At 48.8% G+C, this 21,229-nt stretch overlaps 2 protein-coding genes across 3 annotated transcripts; both read right to left on the reverse strand.

The window, feature by feature from the left end:
- Positions 1 to 12,949: 12,949 nt before the first annotated feature.
- Positions 12,950 to 15,072, reverse strand: LOC126993839 (uncharacterized). Its single transcript, XM_050852983.1, has 3 exons — positions 14,929 to 15,072; positions 13,646 to 13,776; positions 12,950 to 13,076 (listed from the first exon to the last, which is right to left on the reverse strand). The coding sequence occupies exons 1-3, from the start codon at positions 15,070 to 15,072 to the stop codon at positions 12,950 to 12,952; spliced, it is 402 nt and encodes a 133-aa protein (XP_050708940.1).
- A 297-nt stretch (positions 15,073 to 15,369) lies between these two features.
- Positions 15,370 to 19,708, reverse strand: LOC126993842 (succinate--hydroxymethylglutarate CoA-transferase-like). 2 transcript variants are annotated; one of them, XM_050852987.1, is made up of 4 exons: positions 19,614 to 19,708; positions 18,203 to 18,349; positions 17,817 to 17,923; positions 15,370 to 16,676 (listed from the first exon to the last, which is right to left on the reverse strand). In XM_050852987.1, the coding sequence occupies exons 2-4, from the start codon at positions 18,336 to 18,338 to the stop codon at positions 15,588 to 15,590; spliced, it is 1,332 nt and encodes a 443-aa protein (XP_050708944.1). In that variant the 5' UTR covers positions 18,339 to 18,349; positions 19,614 to 19,708; the 3' UTR covers positions 15,370 to 15,587. The 2 variants fall into 2 exon arrangements, with proteins under 2 accessions (XP_050708944.1, XP_050708945.1); XM_050852988.1 differs by lacking the exon at positions 18,203 to 18,349 and having other exon boundaries at positions 19,614 to 19,701.
- Positions 19,709 to 21,229: the final 1,521 nt, after the last annotated feature.

Below are 21,229 nucleotides of genomic sequence, written 5' to 3' on the forward strand. Positions count from 1 at the left end.
TGGTGGATAGAAGCGTGGAAGGATTGCATGGGACTGGTGGATAGGGGGAAGGATTGTAATGGGACTGGTGGATAGGGGAAGGGTTGGTAATGTGGACTGGTGGATAGGGAAGGATTGGTAATGGGACCGGTGGATAGGGAAGGGTTGGTAATGGACTGGTGGATAGGGAAGGATTGCAGTAATGGGACAGGTGGATAGAGCGTTGGTAATGGGACTGGTGATAAAGGATAGCGGAAGGATTGGTAATGGGACTGTAGGATAGGGAAGGGTTGTAATGGGACTGGTGGATAGGAAGGCTGGTAAGGGACCAGGATAGGGGAAGGGATTGGTAATGGACTGGTGGATAGGGGAAGGATTGGTACGGGACTGGTGGATAGGGAAGGTTGGTAATGGGACTGGTGGATAGGGGAAGGATTGGTAATGGACTGGTGGATAGGAAGGCTGGTAATGGGACTGGTGGATAGAAGGCTGGGAAGGATTGGAAGGCTAATGGGACTGGTGGATAGGAAGGATTGGTAATGGGACTGGTGGATAGGGAAGGGTTGGTAATGGGACCGTGGATAGGAGAAGGGTTGGTAATGGGACCGTGGATAGGGAAGGGTTGGTAATGGGACTGGTGGATAGGGGAAGGATTGATGGGACTGGTGGATAGGGAAGGGTTGGTAATGGGACTGGTGGATGGGGAAAGGATTGGTATGGGACTGGTGGATGGGGAAGGGTTGGCAATGGGACCGGTGGATAGGGAAGGTTGGTAATGGGACTGGTGGATAGGGAAGGATTGGTAATGGGACTGGTGGATAGGGAAGGGTTGGTAATGGGACTGGTGGATAGGGAAGGGTTAGTAATGGGACTGGTGGATAGGGAAGGATTGGTAATGGGACTGGTGGATAGGGAAGGGTTGAAGTAATGGGACTGGTGGATGGGGGAAGGATTGGTAATGGGACTGGTGGATAGGAAGGTTGGTAATGGGACCAGTGGATAGGGGGAAGGATTGGTAATGGGACTGGTGGATGGGAAGGATTGGTAATGGACTGGTGGATAGGGAAAGGTTGGTAATGGACTGGTGGATAGGGAAGGATTGAGTAATGGACTGGTGGATAGGGAAGAGTTGGTAATGGGACTGGTGGATAGGGAAGGGTTGGTAATGGGACTGGTGGATTGGGGAAGGATTGGTAATGGGACTGGTGGATAGAAGGGTTGGTAACGGGACTGGTGGATAGGGAAGGATTGGTAATGGGACTGGTGGATAGGGAAGGATTGGTAATGGGACTGGTGGATAGGGAAGGATTGGTAATGGGACAGGTGGATAGGGGAAGGACTGGTAATGGGACCGGTGGATAGGGAAGGGTTGGTAATGGGACAGGATAGGGAAGGCTGGTACGGGACTGGTGGATAGGGAAGGATTGGTAATGGGACTGGTGGATAGGGAAGGGTTGGTAATGGGACTGGTGGATAGGGAAGGTTGGTAATGGGACTGGTGGATAGGGAAGGATTGGTAATGGGACTGGTGGATAGGGGAAGGATGAATTGGTAATGGGACTGGTGGATAGGGAAGGGTTGGTAATGGGACAGGTGGATAGGGAAGGATTGGTAATGGGACTGGTGGATAGGGAAGGATTGGTAATGGGACTGGTGGATAGGGAAGGATTGGTAATGGGACAGGTGGATAGAAGGATTGGTAATGGGACTGGTGGATAGGGAAGGGTTGGTAATGGGACAGGTGGATAGGGAAGGATTGGTAATGGGACTGGTAAGGGAGGAATGGGACTGGTGGATAGGGGAAGGATTGGTAATGGGACTGGTGGATAGGGAAGGATTGGTAATGGGACTGGTGGATAGGGGAAGGATTGGCAATGGGACTGGTGGATAGGGAAGGATTGGTAATGGGACTGGTGGATAGGGGAAGGATTAAGGAAGGATTGGTAATGGGACAGGTGGATAGGGAAGGATTGGTAATGGGACTGGTGGATAGGAAGGTTGGTAATGGGACTGGTGGATAGGGAAGGATTGGTAATGGGACTGGTGGATAGGGAAGGATTGGTAATGGGACTGGTGGATAAGGAAGGATTGGTACGGGTGGGACCAGGATAGGGAAGGATTGGTAATGGGACTGGTGGATAGGGAAGGGTTGGTAATGGGACTGGTGGATAGGGAAGGGTTGGTAATGGGACTGGTGGATAGGGAAGGATTGGTAATGGGACTGGTGGATAGGGAAGGGTTGGTAATGGGACTGGTGGATAGGGAAGGATTGGTAATGGGACTGGTGGATAGGGGAAGGGTAATGGGACTGTTGGATAGTGTAAGGGTTGGTAATGGGAATGGTGTATAGGGGAAGATTTGTTAAGGGCACTGTTGGATAGCGTAAGGATTGGTAATGGACTGGTGGATAGGGGAAGGGTTGGTAATGGGACTGGTGGATAGGGAAGGATTGGTAATGGGACTGGTGGATGGGACCGGTGGATAGGGAAGGATTGGTAATGGGACTGGTGGATAGGGAAGGATTGGTAATGGGACTGGTGGATAGGGAAGGATTGGTAATGGGACAGGTGGATAGGGAAGGATTGGTAATGGAGATAGGGAAGGGTTGGTAATGGGACAGGTGGATAGGGAAGGATTGGTAATGGGACTGGTGGATAGGGAAGGATGGCTGGTAATGGGACTGGTGGATAGGGAAGGATTGGTAATGGGACTGGTGGATAGGGAAGGGTTGGTAATGGGACCGTGGATAGGGAAGGATTGGTAATGGGACTGGTGGATAGGGAAGGGTTGGTAATGGGACTGTGGATAGGGAAGGATTGGTAATGGGACTGGTGGATAGGAAGGATTGGTAATGGGACTGGTGGATGGGGAAGGGTTGGTAATGGGACTGGTGGAGGGAAGGATTGGTAATGGGACTGGTGGATAGGGAAGGCTGGTAATGGGAAGGGTTGGTAATGGACTGGTGGATGGGGAAGGTTGGTAATGGGACTGGTGGATAGGGAAGGATTGGTAATGGACTGTGGATAGGGAAGGGTTGGTAATGGGACTGTGGATAGGGAAGGATTGGTAATGGGACTGGTGGATAGGGGAAGGTTGGTAATGGGACAGGTGGATGGGGAAGGGTTGGTAATGGGACTGGTGGATAGGGGAAGGATTGGTGGTGGTTAATGGGACTGTGGATAGGGAAGGTTGGTAATGGGACTGGTGGATAGGGAAGGAGTTGGTAATGGGACTGGTGGATAGGGGAAGAGTTGGTAACGGGACTGGTGGATAGCGGAAGGATTGGTAATGGACTGGTGGATAGGGGAAGGGTTGGTAATGGGACTGGTGGATAGTGGAAGGATTGGTAATGGGACTGGTGGATGGGGAAGGAGGTTGGTAATAGGACTGGTGGATAGGGGAAGGATTGGTAATGGGACTGGTGGATAGGGAAGGTTGGTAATGGGACTGGTGGATAGGGGAAGGGTTGGTAATGGGACTGGTGTATAGCGGAAGGCTTGGTAATGGGACTGGTGGATAGGGGAAGGGTTGGTAATGGGACTGGTGGATAGGGAAGGGTTGGTAATGGGACTGGTGGATATGAAGGATTGGTAATGGGACTGGTGGATAGGGAAGGATTGGTAATGGGACTGGTGGATAGGGGAAGGGTTGGTAATGGGACCAGTGGATAGGGAAGGGTTGGTAATGGGACTGGTGGATAGGGAAGGATTGGTAATGGGACTGGTGGATAGGGAAGGATTGGTAATGGGACTGGTGGATAGGGGAAGGCTGGTAATGGGACTGGTGGATAGGGGAAGGCTGCATGGGACTGGTGGATAGGGAAGGTTGGTAATGGGACTGGTGGATAGGGGAAGGCTGGTAATGGGACTGGTGGATAGGGAGGGATTGGTAATGGGACTGGTGGATAGGGGAAGGGTTGGTAATGGGACTGGTGGATAGGGGAAGGCTTGGTAAATGGACTGGTGGATAGGGGAAGGATTGGTAATGGGACTGGTGGATAGGGGAAGGAGTGGTAATGGGACTGGTGGATAGGGAAGGATTGGTAATGGGACTGGTGGATAGGGGAAGGATTGGTAAAGGGACTGGTGGATAGGGAAGGGCTGGTAATGGGACTGGTGGATAGGGAAGGGTTGGTAATGGGACTGGTGGATAGGGAAGGATTGGTAATGGACTGGTGGATAGGGAAGGTTTGGTTATGGGTCTGGTGGATAGGTGTTGGTTTGGTAATGGGACTGGTGGATAGGGGAAGGATTGGTAATGGGACTGGTGGATAGGGGAAGGCTGGTAATGGACTGGTGGATAGGGAAGGGTTGGTAATGGGACTGGTGGATAGGGAAGGTTGGTAATGGGACCGGTGGATAGGGAAGGATTGGTAATGGGACTGGTGGATAGGGGAAGGGTTGGTAATGGGACCGTGGATAGGGAAGGATTGTTAATGGGTCTGGTGGATAGGGGAAGGATTGGTAATGGGACTGGTGGATAGGGAAGGATTGGTAATGGGACTGGTGGATAGGGAAGGGTTGGTAATGGGACTGGTGGATAGGGAAGGATTGGTACGGGACCGGTGGATAGGGAAGTGTTGGTAATGGGACTGGTGGATGGGGAAGGATTGGTAATGGGACTGGTGGATAGGGAAGGGCTGGTAATGGGACTGGTGGATAGGGAAGGATTGGTAATGGGACTGGTGGATAGGGAAGGGTTGGTAATGGACTGGTGGATAGGGAAGGATTGCAATGGGACTGGTGGATAGGGAAGGATTGGTAATGGACTGGTGGATAGGGAAGGATTGGTAATGGGACTGGTGGATAGGGAAGGGTTGGTAATGGGACTGGTGGATGGGGAAGGATTGGTAATGGGACTGGTGGATAGGAAGGTTGGTACGGGACTGGTGGATAGGGGAAGGATTGGTAATGGGACTGGTGGATAGGGAAGGGTTGGTAATGGGACTGGTGGATAGGGGAAGGTTGGTAATGGGACTGGTGGATAGGGAAGGATTGGTAATGGGACTGGTGGATAGGGAAGGATTGGTAATGGGACTGGTGGATAGGGAAGGTTGGTAATGGGACTGGTGGATAGGGAAGGATTGGTAATGGGACTGGTGGATAGGGAAGGGTTGGTAATGGGACAGGTGGATAGGGAAGGATTGGTAATGGACTGGTGGATAGGGAAGGATTGGTAATGGGACTGGTGGATCTGGGAAGGATTGGTAATGGGACAGGTGGATAGGGGAAGATTGGTAATGGGACCGGTGGATGGGGAAGGGTTGGTAATGGGACTGGTGGATAGGGAAGGATTGGTAATGGGACTGGTGGATAGGGGAAGTTGGTAATGGGACTGGTGGATAGGGAAGGACTGGTAATGGGACTGGTGGATAGGGAAGGATTGGTAATGGGACTGGTGGATAGGGGAAGGGTTGGTAATGGGACTGGTGGATAGGGAAGGATTGGTAATGGGACTGGTGGAGTGGGGAAAGGTTGGTAATGGGACTGGTGGATAGGGGAAGGATTGGTAATGGGACTGGTGGATAGGGCACGGATTGCTAATGGGACTGGTGGATAGAGGAAGGATTGTTAATGGGACAGGTGGATAGGAGAAGGATTGGTAATGGGACTGGTGGATAGGGGAAGGGTTGGTAATGGGACTGGTGGATAGGGGAAGGATTGGTAATGGGACTGGTGGATAGATGAAGGGTTGGTAATGGGACTGGTGGATAGTGGAAGGATTGGTAATGGGACTGGTGGATAGGGGAAGGATTGGTAATGGGACTGGTGGATAGGGGAAGGGTTGGTAATGGGACTGGTGGATAGTCGAATGATTGGAAATGGGACTCGTGGATAGGGAAGGATTGGTAATGGGACTGGTGGATAGGGAAGGATTGGTAATGGGACTGGTGGATAGGGAAGGGTTGGTAATGGGACTGGTGGATAGGGAAGGGTTGGTAATGGGACTGGTGGATAGGGAAGGATTGGTAATGGGACTGGTGGATAGGGAAGGGTTGGTAATGGGACTGGTGGATAGGGAAGGATTGGTAATGGGACTGGTGGATAGGGAAGGGTTGGTAATGGGACTGGTGGATAGGGGAAGGTTAGTAATGGGACTGGTGGATAGGGGAAGGATTGGTAATGGGACTGGTGGATAGGGAAGGTTGGTAATGGGACAGGTGGATAGGGAAGGATTGGTAATGGGACTGGTGGATAGGGAAGGATTGGTAATGGGACTGGTGGATAGGGAAGGATTGGTAATGGGACTGGTGGATAGGGAAGGATTGGTAATGGGACAGGTGGATAGGGAAGGATTGGTAATGGGACTGGTGGATAGGGGAAGGGTTGGTAATGGGACTGGTGGATAGGGAAGGATTGGTAATGGACTGGTGGATAGGGGAAGGATTGGTAATGGGACTGGTGGATAGGGAAGGGTTGGTAATGGGACTGGTGGATAGGGAAGGATTTGTAATGGGACTGGTGGATAGGGGAAGGATTGGTAATGGGACTGGTGGATAGTGGAAGGGTTGGTAATGGGACAGGTGGATAGGGAAGGATTGGTAATGGGACTGGTGGATAGGAAGGGTTGGTAATGGGACTGGTGGATAGGGAAGGATTGGTAATGGGACTGGTGGATAGGGGAAGGATTGGTAATGGGACTGGTTGCTAGGGGAAGGATTGGTAATGGGACTGGTGGATAGGGGAAGGATTGGTAATGGGACTGGTGGATAGGGGAAGGATTTTTAATGGGACAGGTGGATAGGGGAAGGATTGGTAATGGGACTGGTGGATAGGGGAAGGGTTGGTAATGGGACTGGTTTATAGGGGAAGGGTTTGTAATGGGACTGGTGGATAGGGGAAGGATGGGTAATTGGACTGGTGGATAGGGGAAGGGTTGGTAATGGGACTGGTGGATAGGGGAAGGGTTGGTAATGGGACTGGTGGATAGGGGAAGGATTGGTAATGGGACTGGTGGATAGGGGAAGGGTTGGTAATGGGACTGGTGGATAGGGAAGGATTGGTAATGGGACTGGTGGATAGGGAAGGATTGGTAATGGGACTGGTGGATAGGGAAGGATTGGTAATGGGACTGGTGGATAGGGAAGGTTGGTAATGGGACTAGTGGATAGGGAAGGTTGGTAATGGGACTGGTGGATAGGGAAATATTGGTAATGGGACTGGTGGATAGGGAAGGTTGGTAATGGGACTGGTGGATAGGGAAGGATTGGTAATGGGACTGGTGGATAGGGAAGGATTGGTAATGGGACTGGTGGATAGGGAAGGATTGGTAATGGGACTGGTGGATAGGGAAGGGTTGGTAATGGACTAGTGGAAAGGGAAGGGTTGGTAATGGGACTGGTGGATAGGGAATATTGGTAATGGGACTGGTGGATAGGGGAAGGGTTGGTAATGGGACTGGTGGATAGGGAAGGGTTGGTAATGGGACTGGTGGATAGGGAAGGATTGGTAATGGGACTGGTGGATAGGGAAGGGTTGGTAATGGGACTGGTGGATAGGGAAGGTTGGTAATGGGACTGGTGGATAGGGAAGGGTTGGTAATGGGACTGGTGGATAGGGAAGGATTGGTAATGGGACTGGTGGATAGGGAAGGATTGGTAATGGGACTGGTGAATAAGGGAAGAGTTGGTAATGGGACTGGTGGATAGGGAAAGGGATTGTAATGGGACTGGTGGAGATTGGAAGGATTGGTAATGGGACTGGTGGATAGGGAAGGATTGGTAATGGGACTGGTGGATAGGGAAGGGTTGGTAATGGGACTGGTGGATAGGGGAAGGTTGGTAATGGGACTGGTGGATAGGGAAGGATGGTAATGGGACTGGTGGATAGGGGAAGGGTTGGTAATGGGACTCGTGGATAGGGAAGGGTTGGTAATGGGACTGGTGGATAGGGAAGGATTGGTAATGGGACTGGTGGATAGGGAAGGGTTGGTAATGGGACTGGTGGATAGGGAAGGGTTGGTAATGGGACTGGTGGATAGGGAAGGGTTGGTAATGGGACTGGTGGATAGGGAAGGATTGGTAATGGGACTGGTGGATAGGAGAGGTGTTGGTAATGGGACAGGTGGATAGTGGAAGGATTGGTAAGGGGACTGGTTTATAGGGGAAGGGTTGGTAATGGGACGGGTGGATAGGGAAGGTTGGTAATTGGACTTGTGGATATGGGAAGTGTTGGTAATGGGACTGGTGGATAGGGGAAGGATTGGTAATGGGACTGGTGGATATGGGAAGGGTTGGTAATGGGACAGGTGGATAGGGGAAGGATTGGTAATGGGACAGGTGGATAGGGGAAGGATTGGTAATGGGACTGGTGGATAGGGAAAGGGTTGGTAATGGGACTGGTGGATAGGGCAAGGGTTGGTAATGGGACAGGTGGATAGGGAAGGATTGGTAATGGGACTGGTGGATAGGGAAGGGTTGGTAATGGGACTGGTGGATAGGGAAGGTTGGTAATGGGACTGGTGGATAGGGAAGGATTGGTAATGGGACTGGTGGATAGGGAATGATTGGTAATGGGACCGGTGGATAGGGAAGGGTTGGTAATGGGACTGGTGGATAGGGAAGGTTGGTAATGGGACTGGTGGATAGGGAAAAATTGGTAATGGGACTGGTGGATAAAGGAAGGGTTGGTAATGGGACTGGTGGATAGGGGAAGGGTTGGTAATGGGACTGGTGGATAGGGGAAGGATTGGTAATGGGACTGGTGGATAGGGGAAGGGTTGGTAATGGGACTGGTGGATATGGGAAGGGTTGGTAATGGGACTGGTGGATAGGGGAAGGATTGGTAATGTGACTGGTGGATAGTGGAAGGGTTGGTAATGGGACAGGTGGATAGGGGAAGGATTGGTAATGGGACAGGTGGATAGGTGAAGGGTTGGTAATGGGACAGGTGGATAGGGGAAGGATTGGTAATGGGACTGGTGGATAGGGGAAGGATTGGTAATGGGACTGGTTGATAGGGGAAGGGTTGGTAATGGGACTGGTGGATAGGGGAAGGGTTGGTAATGGGACTGGTGGATAGGGGAAGGATTGGTAATGGGACTTGTGGATAGGCGAAGGGTTGGTAATGGGACAGGTGGATCGGGGAAGGTTTGGTAATGGGACTGGTGGATAAGGAAAGGGTTGGTAATGGGACAGGTGGATAGGGGAAGGATTGGTAATGGGACTGGTGGATAGGGAAGGATTGGTAATGGGACTGGTGGATACGGGAAGGATTGGTAATGGGACAGGTGGATAGGGGAATGATTGGTAATGGGACCGGTGGATAGGGAAGGGTTGGTAATGGGACAGGTAGATAGGGAAGGATTGATAATGGGACTGGTAGATAGGGAAGGGTTGGTAATGGGACTGGTGGATAGGGGAAGGATTGGTAATGGGACTGGTGGATAGGGGAAGGATTGGTAATGGGACTGGTGGATATGGGAAGGGTTGGTAATGGGACAGGTGGATAGGGGAAGGATTGGTAATGGGACTGGTGGATAGGGAAGGTTGGTAATGGGACAGGTGGATAGGGGAAGGATTAATAATGGGACTGGTGGATAGGGGAAGAATTAGTAATGGGACTGGTGGATAGGGGAAGGATTGGTAATGGGACAGGTGGATAGGGGAAGGATTGGTAATGGGACTGGTGGATAGGGAAGGTTGGTAATGGGACAGGTGGATAGGGAAGGATTGGTAATGGGACTGGTGGGTAGGGAAGGGTTGGTTATGGGACTGGTTGATAGCGGATGGATTGGTAATGGGACTGGTGGATAGGGAAGGATTGGTAATGGGACTGGTGGATAGGGAAGGGTTGGTAATGGGACTGGTGGATAGGGAAGGATTGGTAATGGGACTGGTGGATAGGGAAGGGTTGGTAACTTGACAGGTGGATAGAGGAAGGATTGGTAATGGGACTGGTGGATAGGGAAGGGGTTGGTAATGGGACTGGTGGATAGGGAAGGGTTGGTAATGGGACTGGTGGATAGGGAAGGGTTGGTAATGGGACTAGTGGATAGGGGAAGGGTTGGTAATGGGACTGATGGATAGCGGAAGGATTGGGAATGGGACTGGTGGATAGGGAAGGTTGGTAATGGGACTGGTGGGTAGGGAAGGGTTGGTAATGGGACTGGTGGATAGGGGAAGGATTGGTAATGGGACTGGTGGATAGGGAAGGGTTGGTAATGGGACAGGTGGATAGGGAAGGATTGGTAATGGGACTGGTGGATAGGGAAGGATTGGTAATAGGACTGGTGGATAGGGAAGGGTTGGTAATGGGACCAGTGGATAGGGAAGGGTTGGTAATGGGACTGGTGGATAGGGAAGATTGGTAATGGGACTGGTGGATAGGGAAGGGTTGGTAATGGGACTGGTGGATAGGGAAGGGTTGGTAATGGGACTGGTGGATAGGGAAGGACTGGTAATGGGACTGGTGGATAAGGGAAGGGTTGGTAATGGGACTGGTGGATAGGGGAAGGGTTGGTAATGGGACTGGTGGATAGGGGAAGGGTTGGTAATGGGACTGGTGGATAGGGGAAGGATTGGTAATGGGACTGGTTAATAGGGAAAGGATTGGTAATGGGACTGGTGGATAGGGGAAGAGTTGGTAATGGGACTGGTGGATAGGGGAAGGGTTGGTAAAGGGACTGGTGGATAGGGGAAGGATTGGTAATGGGACTGGTGGATAGGGGAAGGATTGGTAATTGGACTGGTGGATAGGGAAGGATTGGTAAAGGGACTGGTGGATAAGGGAAGGGTTGGTAATGGGACTGGTGGATAGGGGAAGGATTGGTAATGGGACTGGTGGATAGTGGAAGGGTTGGTAATGGGACTGGTGGATAGGGAAGGGTTGGTAATGGGACTGGTGGATAGGGAAGGATTGGTAATGGGACTGGTGGATAGGGAAGGGTTGGTAATGGGACTGGTGGATAGGGGAAGGTTGGTAATGGGACTGGTGGATAGGGAAGGGTTGGTAATGGGACTGGTGGATAGGGGAAAGATTGGTAATGGGACTGGTGGATAGGGAAGGTTGGTAATGGGACTGGTGGATAGGGAAGGATTGGTAATGGAACTGGTGGATAAGGGAAGGGTTGGTAATGGGACTGGTGGATAGGGGAAGGATTGGTAATGGGACTGGTTGATAAGGGAAGGGTTGGTAATGGGACTGGTGGATAAGGGAAGGGTTGGTAATGGGACAGGTGGATAGGGGAAGGATTGGTAATGGGACAGGTGGATAGAGGAAGGATTGGTAATGGGACTGGTGGATAGGGGAAGGGTTGGTAATGGGACTGGTGGATACTGGAAGGATTGGTAATTGGACTGGTGGATAGGGGAAGGATTGGTAATGGGACTGGTGGATAGGGGAAGGATTGGTAATGGGACTGGTGGATAGGGGAAGGCTTGGTAATGGGACTGGTGGATAGGGGAAGGGTTGGTAATGGGACTGGTGGATAGGGGAAGGATTGGTAATGGGACTGGTGGATAGGGGAAGGGTTGGTAATGGGACTGGTGGATAGGGGAAGAGTTGGTAATGGGACTGGTGGATAGGGAAGGTTGGTAATGGGACTGGTGGATAGGGAAGGATTGGTAATGGGACTGGTGGATAGGGAAGGTTGGTAATGGGACTGGTGGATAGGGAAGGATTGGTAATGGGACTGGTGGATAGAGGAAGGGTTGGTAATGGGACTAGTGGATAGCGGAAGGATTGGTAATGGGACTGGCGGATAGGGGAAGGGTTGGTAATGGGACTGGTGGGTAGGGGAAGGGTTGGTAATGGGACTGGTGGATAGGGGAAGGATTGGTAATGGGACTGGTGGATAGGGGAAGGATTGGTAATGGGACTGGTGGATAGCGGAAGGAATGGTAATGGTACAGGTGGATAGAGTAAGGATTGGTAGGGACTGGTGGATAGGGGAAGGTTTGGTAATGGGACTGGTGGATCGGGGAAGGATTGGTAATGGGACTGGTGGATAGGGGAAGGATTGGTAATGGGACTGGTGGATAGGGGAAGGATTGGTAATGGGACTTGTGGATAGAGGAAGGATTGGTATTGGGACTGGTGGATAGGGGAAGGGTTGGTAATGGGACTGGTGGATAGGGGAAGGATTGGTAATGGGACTGGTGGATAGGGGAAGGATTGGTAATGGGACAGGTGGATTTCATTTAAAGGATTGCCTCATAATGTGCCTTTAAACTGACTCCACACACACACACACACACACACACACACACACACACTGAAAAAAGAAAAAAGTAAAATAAAAAAGAAAATAAATAAATAAAAAGCCCCATGTGTCCCAAATTGATAAATCTCATTGAAATAACACCTCAATTTTTCTCGAATTTCTTTGGTATTGTGACGTTAAACAGAGGGTCGACTATAATTTGGATACCCTATTTATCTGTATCAAACAAGACTTAGATCTGGCTGGTATTTCAAATGGGGTACTGGGTAGGTATGAACAAAATCGGGTAGGCAGGAATGAAAATGGGTAAGTAAGAAGGAGAGTGAGTAGAGAGGAATAGGTGGGAAGGAAGAAGAGTGGGTCGGTAACTTCTCAGGCACCCGTAGTGGACAGAATCTTACACGCCTGGATGGTGATTGAAGAACTGGAAGTCGAAAATGGTTAAGTAAGAAGGAGAGTGAGTAGAGAGGAATAGGTGGGTAGGAAGAAGAGTGGGTCGGTAACTTCTCAGGCACCCGTAGTGGACAGAATCTTACGCGCTCGGATGGTGATTGAAGAACTAGAAGTCGAAAATGGTTAAGTAAGAAGGAGAGTGAGTAGAGAGGAACAATAATGGGTAGGTAGGAAGAGGAGTGGGTCGGTAACTTCTCAGGCACCCGTAGTGGACAGAATCTTACACGCCTGGATGGTGATTGAAGAACTGGAAGTCAAAAATGGTTAAGTAAGAAGGAGAGTGAGTAGAGAGGAATGGGTGGGTAGGAAGAAGAGTGGGTCAGTAACTTCTCAGGCACCCGTAGTGGACAGAATCTTACGCGCTCGGATGGCGATTGAAGAACTGGAAGTCGTCAATAATGATGAGAGTCGGCCTGTCACCGGCGGGCATCATGTGGAGGGACGCGAGGTAGCCAGTCACTTCCCTTTCACTTTCTGCGTACCTGCGAAGATGCACACTGTTATGCTTGGGTAGAATTCTCACTGGTTGCTAAGAATTTCCTTATGACCACCAGTAGCTTGGTATGTGACAATCCCAAAACTTCACCTAAGAAAAACTTTGTCAGGTCATATATTGAAAATTACTCAATGTAACTACTTTATACTACTTAGAAAATTAAAATCACATAAACTATAAAAAGTAGAAGAAAATAGAAGAAACAAAATACGATAGAAAAAGAAGAAATATCATAGAATATATATAAAACAGTTATAAACAGAATTACCATAAAGAAAATATATGTATAAATAGAAGGGATAGAATATAACAGAAATAGAAGAAATAAACAAATAAGTAGAATAAGTATAAACAGAAGAAACAGAATATAAGAGAAATAAAAGAACTAAACAATAAAAAGTCCGCCAATGAAGACTCAAGGAAGCACAACCACAACAAAGAGTAGAGAGGAGAAAGGAGAGAAAGAGGAGAGAGAACAAGAGGAGGAGCGATCACAAAAACACCCCCCTCTGAACAAACACTGAACTGAACGCAACAAGCACCACTTCCACGCACAGGAATCTCACGCTCTCCATGGGCGAGGAGGAAGGCTGGGGCATACCATGAACACCGTGGGGCAGACCATCCACCTTCTTCGGGGCAATGAACAGCACCTGCCCATCAGCTGCTGCCTCGGTCACTGCTGCCTGAGGGGGAGGAGAGATGAGATGGAGGTGTAGTGTGTTGGATAGTATCAGTGTGTGTGGTGTGCTTGAGTTAGTGAGAGTAAGGTTAGTGCAGTGTTACTCTTTTTACTTATTCTATCTAATTTATAGTCCAATCAAATTGTTGAGTCCGTTTGGGCGTAGGCTCCCGTGGGTCCATTTCTCCCCTCTGGTCTGCCACAAAATCCCAACACCTATTTTTTCCTCTCATATGATATCTTTACCTTACATATGAGAGGAAGAGATAGGTGTTGGGACTGTATAGCAGAGCAGAGGGGAGAAATGGACCCGCGGGAGCCTCCCCCCAAACGGACTCTACAATTTGGTTTCACTATAGTTGCCCTTAACACAGTAGCTGCAGGGATCATGTTTCTTAAAGGCCCCTCTAAGCGAATTAATGAGAAAAAATCATCACTCACACAAACCATTTCATAATATATATCAATGCATTTGTGATCATTTTATGTATCATCTATTTTGGGGGGTTTATATCATGGCAAAAATTTGGCCCATTGCTGGTACACTGTAAGCCACAAACTTGGCCCATCGCTGGTACACTGTAAGCCACAAACTTGGCCCATCGCTGGTACACTGTAAGCCACAAACTTGGCCCATCGCTGGTACACTGTAAGCCACAAACTTGGCCCATCGCTGCTACACTGTAAGCCACAAATTTGGCGCGGTGCTGCTACCAGGTTAAGTGTGTTTCTTCTCACCAGTCTAAGTTATGAATGACGTGCTGCTATTGGCTATTCTCTTTTTCACTTGCTTGTAATATCCAATTCTTTCCCTTTGTCTAATTCATGTTTTGTGTAGTAGATGCTGCAGTCACATATATTCATCTCATTGGTGTTATTTGTTTTCAATATGTAATTCTCCTTAGTTAGATTTCCTTAATAAATATAATATATTCTCCAACAGCCTATTTTTTCAATTTTCATTTCTTTTAACATGTAATTATCTTCCTTTTATTAGTTAACGATGTGCTGGATGCTGCTATTACTGTCTCTGGCTGTTTTACTTTGTGTGTATGTTATGGTTACTTCTGTTACCTTTTTCTTCTCAATTATCAAGATTAGTAAATATAAACATGTAGTGGATGCTCAGCACAGCACAGCACAGCACAGCACTGACCTGGACCAGCATTGCCGTCTTGTTGCAGCGCTCCGGCCCGACGATGAAGGTGGACGGGGCGCTGGCAAACCTGGTGCTGCGGTACTTCCCAAGATCCTCAGATACTTGCTCCATCGGGAACACTCTCTCCAGAACCCCGGCCATCCTGAGATGTGGACCAATGTGCTTCCTGGCCTGATGGTGATGGTGGTGGTGGTGCTGATGGGCTGCTGCTGTGTGCTGTGGCAAGCCTGTGTTGGGGTTAAAACAGACCATATACTTTATTCACACACTTGGGGTCATAGATAATTTGAAAAGAATGGCACCCTCAACAGGTTAATGGAATGAAAGCTTTCTACAGAGAAGCTTGTGCAGACATATGAGTAAAAAGTGCAGCCCTTAAGATTAGTTCCTAAAGACCATAAGGCATCAGAGCTATGGGTTGATAAAAGAAAGAAAATGGCAAAATTATACTTTTATTAAAATATATAACCATACATGTTTTAATATAAAAATCATCTACACTCATACATACAAGAGTGTGGTATTGACTTTGGTGTCATATATGACATCCAAAACAGTTTACATCTAACTGCCAGGCACTGACATATGCGGACACAGACTGATCATCATTGGGCACGACAGTTGTGAGAGTTCAGCATGGTGCGTTGGTGGAGGCCTCAGGCGACCACGCCCTGCCTCCGCAGCTCCTCCACCTGGTGCTCCGTGTAGCCCAGGAGCTGCGTCAGGACCTGCTGCGTGTGCTGCCCCAGGAGTGGTGGCGCCGCCCTCACCTTGTTCTGTGAGGCGCTGAACTTCACCGCTGGGCCCACCTGCCTTACCCTGCCCACGCCCGGGTGCTCCACCTCCTCCACCTGCCCGCTGTGAACCACGTGGGGGTCTGAGAACACCTGTGAGAGGCTGTTGATGGGGGCGTAGGGGAAAGGGCAGCCCTCCAGCACCGCCAGCCACTGCTTGGTGGTGCGCTTGCTGAAGGCATCGGTGAGGGTTGCCACCAGGGCCTCTCGGTGCTTCACCCGCTGAGGGTTGGTAGTGAAGCGTTCATCAGTCACCAGCTCAGGCAGGTTCAGAACGCGGCACAGCGCAGCGAACTGGTCATTGCTGCCGGCGCCGATGCTGATGTGGCCATCAGCAGTGGGGAACGCCTGGTAGGGCACGATGCTCTCGTGTGCCGTGCCCCAGCGCCGCGCCTCCTGGCCACCGTTGAGGTAGTTGGAGGCCAGGTTCACCATGCACGACACCTGCGTCGACAACAGGTTACAGTCAATCTTCTGGCCGGCGCCTGTCCGCTGCCGCTCCAGCAGGGCCGCCATGATGGCCCCATGAGCATACAAACCTGTGGCCAGATCTGTCATGGCCACCCCCACCTTGCAGGGCTCCCCATCCCTGGGCCCCGTCACCCCTATCAGACCCCCAAAGGAAGCGGCCATCACATCATACCCTGGGCGGTTGGAATACGGCCCCGAGGGTCCATACCCTGAGATGGAGCAGTAGATGAGGCGCGGGGCAAGGGTGTGCAAATCGGTGTACCCCAGTCCCAGGCGGTCCAGGGCTCCGGGGACAAAGTTTTCTATGAGCACATCGCTGCAGCGGGCCAGCTCCTGAACCACCCGCATCCCCGCCGGCTGCTTGAGGTCCACGGCCACACTCTTCTTGTTGCGGTTGATACTCAGGAAGTAGCAACTCTCTGTGCCGAGAAAGGGCGGCCCCCACGAGCGGGTGTCATCCCCAGCGCCTGGCCGCTCCACCTGAGGCACCAAAGCTACCCTCAGTCTCCTGCACCAACACACACACACACACACACACACACACACACAAACACATCCACACATCTATCCAAAGGGACCTGGATAGAATTTGGGAGTGGAGTGATACATGGCAGATGGAGTTCAACCTTGGGAAGTGTAAAAAAATGGAGTTTGGTAGGAGTGGTAGAAGATGTGAATATGATTATAAGATGGGAAGTGAGAGAATATGCAGAGGAGTGGAGGAAAAAGACTTGGGAGTGACTGTCTCAGAGAACATGTCACCAGACAAACACATCACCAGGATAACGGGACAAACTCTGAATTGGCTGAGGAACATAAGGACGGCATTTGTGTACTTGGATGAGGAGATGATGAAGAAAATAATAGTTACAATGATAAGGCCAAGGTTGGAGTATGCAGCAGTGGTCTGGTTTCCTCACGAAAAGAACATAAGGAAGCTGGAAAGAGTGCAGAAAGTGGCAACTAAGATGGTACCGGAACTTTGAGATCGGACTTATGAGGAGAGACTCAATAGAATGGGGCTCACAACCCTGGAGAGAAGAAGAGAAAGAGGAGACCTGATAGTGGTGTACAGAGTGGCAAACAGAGTGGAGTATTTGGACAGAGAGGACCTATGTGTGTGGAACAAGAGAGAAACGAGAGGACATGGAAAGAAGTTGAGGGCGACCACGCATGTGTAGGAGACATGTAAAAAAGTTTAGCTTCCCAAATAGAAGAATTGAGCTGTGGAATAGACTGGAGGAGGTGGTGGTTTGTGCAAGACACATACATGATTTTAAGGAAAAGTTGGATAAGAGTGGATATGGAGACAGGACAGCGTGAGCATAGTTCTCTTCCCGTATGTCACAACAGAACTAGGTAAATACAACTAGGTAAACACACACACACACACACACACAGGGAGCCTCAAAATGTGTCTCCTTCTTGAAAGAGCACCCACCACATCACCTCATTATGGAAGCATGTTTGTGCAAAGGTGTACATCAATGAATTAGTACACTTATCAACTTTGTCTCTCAATGAGCTTTATTGCTGAAAAAGCTGAAACTACTTTTCTATGCCACATTCAGCATTAAACATAAATAAAACAAGGACTGGGCATGAGCCAAGTGTTCGTACCTTGATGATCTCAGCCCCAAGGTCACCAAGCACCATGGTGGCAAACGGCCCGGCCAAGATGCGGGTCAGGTCAACTATTCTGACCCCTGAGAGCGGCCCATCTTGCGCTGCGAGGGAAATACTGTCAATACTTCTACTCGCGGCTTAACAGTATCGTTAATCTCATGTACTTCTCAACACTCCTAATTTCCATTTCATTATTCGTCAACAACTGCGGTTTTATTTTTTCTATTTGCTGCTAAACGCTTCACTATTCACTAAAGTCTTCCTCAAGTGCATGTGTTCTTTCACTATTCCACACACACTGCACTACTTCATGTGATATTTATTTCTTATTCATTTCATATATATTTCATCATCAGTCATTGCAAGAGTTGAGTGAGTACCATGCATGTGTGAGCAGTGCCTGGCAGGTGTGTAGTAGAATGCAGGTGTGGGAGTACAGATGTGTCTTGCCTCCATGCAGGGCAGAAGACGAGGAGGAACCAACCACCGCCTCACACCACCCATCACCTGCCGCATGCCGTCTTTACCTACACACAAACCCTCATTACACTCTTACGTAAGGTTTCCCAGGCAAAGTGTGTGAATAAGCAGAAGAGAGGATCAAGGGGAGGACAACCTACACAGCGATACATGCCAATACAGATCAGAAGAGAAGGGATGTTTGAGGATTAGAAAATATACAACACATGAGAGGTTGGTAAGGTAAGAAACAAGATATTAGTGTGTCAATAATAAAAATCTTAATTCAAATCTTTACTGATGCAGGCTTGCAGAAAAAAGGAGAAGGCCTTGGTTTTGCCAGTAAACATCTTATTCTTCTGGAATGTTATAAGGGGCTGGTTAGGCTGTGGGGCCACCGCTTCTACTGCCCCACCAGTGCTAACTGCTAATGGGTGTTGTTGGTTACTTGCTGTCACCAGGGTAGGGACTAGATTTTATTCAGCTGACCCGACTTCTGCAGGAAGGTCCTTGTGTAATGCCAGGTTAGGTTAAGAATGGAATGTACACAGAATCACAAAAGTATAAGTATAAGTATTGTAAGTAATTAAGTGTCTCTCCCTTTGACCGTTAGAATTCCGCATTCCATTCCATTTTTATTTTTTTTACACTTATACTCTGGAGTGAGTTCGCCAAAGCTGGGTGAGGGGGTGTCTGTAACGACCGAGGGCGATCTCCCGTTTCATCTTTCCAACACTGTCATCAATATCTGTCTTAGGTTGGCTGTCAGTGGTGGTCCAGTGTCTGATGGAGGTTTGTCTTGGGTGAGTCTGGTGGCCTGTCTGTTGGCTGGACGTGAGTGTGAAACATGGGCATCGAGGACAACTTTCGGCTAACATCAATTTGTTCACGGGACTGTGCTGGAAACGGAGCCCGGACTGAAACTTCATCAACGGTAAACAGTAAACCAATCTTAACCTCAATCTTTACCGACGCAGGTCAACAGAGAAGGCCTTAATTTGCCAGTCACCGTGTTCAGGCGTCTTGGGTTTTTCAGTTCAGGTCAGTTCAGTTGTAGGTCGGGAGTATAGCCTTCGTAACGGCACTCCCTGATGTGTTCTCGCTGTCTGGGATATGTGTTGTACTTTTCACCGGTTATTATTATTATTATTACATACGCCCCGCCCACATGGAGCCCTGCGAGGCATAATCAGCTGATCCTCGCCCTCGGTCCCCCTCTCCCACTTCAGCCCCTCTTCCCGCCGCTCTTGGACCGTGATACTCATTTTCCACGCCCCCCTTTTACACACAAATACTTTAAGGTTAATATTACTCCATTCCGGTGTTACTTACTGTTATGGAGCACACGCTGGGAGGAAAAATATACGGATAACCCGACTTTGTTTTCTTCCACAGCTGTTCAAGATGGCCGCCCTATATCAGACTCTCATTTGACTATATAGTTCATGTTATAAGTCTCACTGATTTTAGAGAATATTCATTAGCTTTCTACTAAAATATAAAGTGTTGGTTTCTCATAATTCATCATAAAACTGATTGTGTCTGCTACAGGTTATCAAGATGACCGTCCCATATTTGCTTCTCATTTGAACATTGGCTGTGATAAATTAAATGTATTTTTCACTATTATCGCACAGTGACGAGAGATATTCAGCAGTTTTACCCTAATTTATAACGTGCTGCCTTCTTATGATTTATTCCGAGGCTCTAATAAGGGATGCTTCAATGATGAGTGACTAAGAAAACGAGTTGGTGGATGGGGAACTATAACAGAATGGAGAGGATGTGATTGATGATGACGATGATGCAATTGATGAAGATAGATATAATTTAAGATGATGATGTAATCGATAATAAAGATGATGAAAATGATGTAACTGATACTGAAGAGGATGTAACTGATGAAGATGATGCAATTGATGATGAAAATGATGTAAGGGATGATGATGATGATGTAATTGATGATAAAGATGATGTAATTGATGATGATGATGATGATGTAACTGATAATGAAGAAGTAATTGATGATGGACGATGAAGATGGTCTAATTCGTGATGAAGATAATGTAAGAGATGAAGAAGTTGATGTTAGTGATGATGAAGATGACATAAGTGACCGTGAAGATGATGTAAATGATGATAATGAAGATGAGATGACTGAAATGGGCTCTTAGGTCCGAATTATAAGACACTTCGCTTCTCACATCAACTATTTCTAAAGGTCAAAGAGAGGGTCAGTCAGGTTCTAATGAGTGTTTCTTTAGGTTCACGGTACAGCAGAAGGGTCAAAGTACCACCAGGAGCATAAAACTACTCTTGGAAATGCCCACAACTCCTACGAAAGCCTTGTCAAATATGTGTTCTTGGGCGGCGAAATGTTTTATAATCCGACCCTTACCCACCACTACTCAAGGCCCAGTGCCACGCAGATGAGCACAGCAGCTACACACAACCTTCAACCCTACCTGTGCCTTACCTTTCGAGCTGCTTTCACTGCCTAACATCGGGTACCTTCTCAGACTTCCCATATGCAGGACCTCAATTAAAAAGCATCACGACCACACAAATGACTTTACCTACTTAACCCGTCTGCTGCGATTGACACAGATTTTGCCTTCACTGGTAGCCTGGTAACATATAGTCCCAGGTCTTTCTCTGCCTTTGTGGTGGATAGTGGTGTTTCTCATTTGGTATTGGTATGCTGGATATCCCCTCTCAAGGTGCATGACTTTACATTTTTCTTCATTGAATTGTAGCAGCCACTTTTTGTTCTATTCCTGTAGCTTGGTGATGTCTTCTTGTAGGAAATCCACAGTCAAGGGTTAACTTGACTTTGCCCCCCAGGCTGTCACTCAGGCCATCAATGACTATTTTTTTTTCATTTTTCACACCTTTGATCTCTTCCTCCCACCTTTAGTAGATTATAAAAGGAAACTGCAAATGCCTGC

The sequence above is a fragment of the Eriocheir sinensis genome, unplaced genomic scaffold, assembly GCF_024679095.1.
Source record: "Eriocheir sinensis breed Jianghai 21 unplaced genomic scaffold, ASM2467909v1 Scaffold686, whole genome shotgun sequence".
NCBI classification, from domain to species: domain Eukaryota; kingdom Metazoa; phylum Arthropoda; class Malacostraca; order Decapoda; family Varunidae; genus Eriocheir; species Eriocheir sinensis.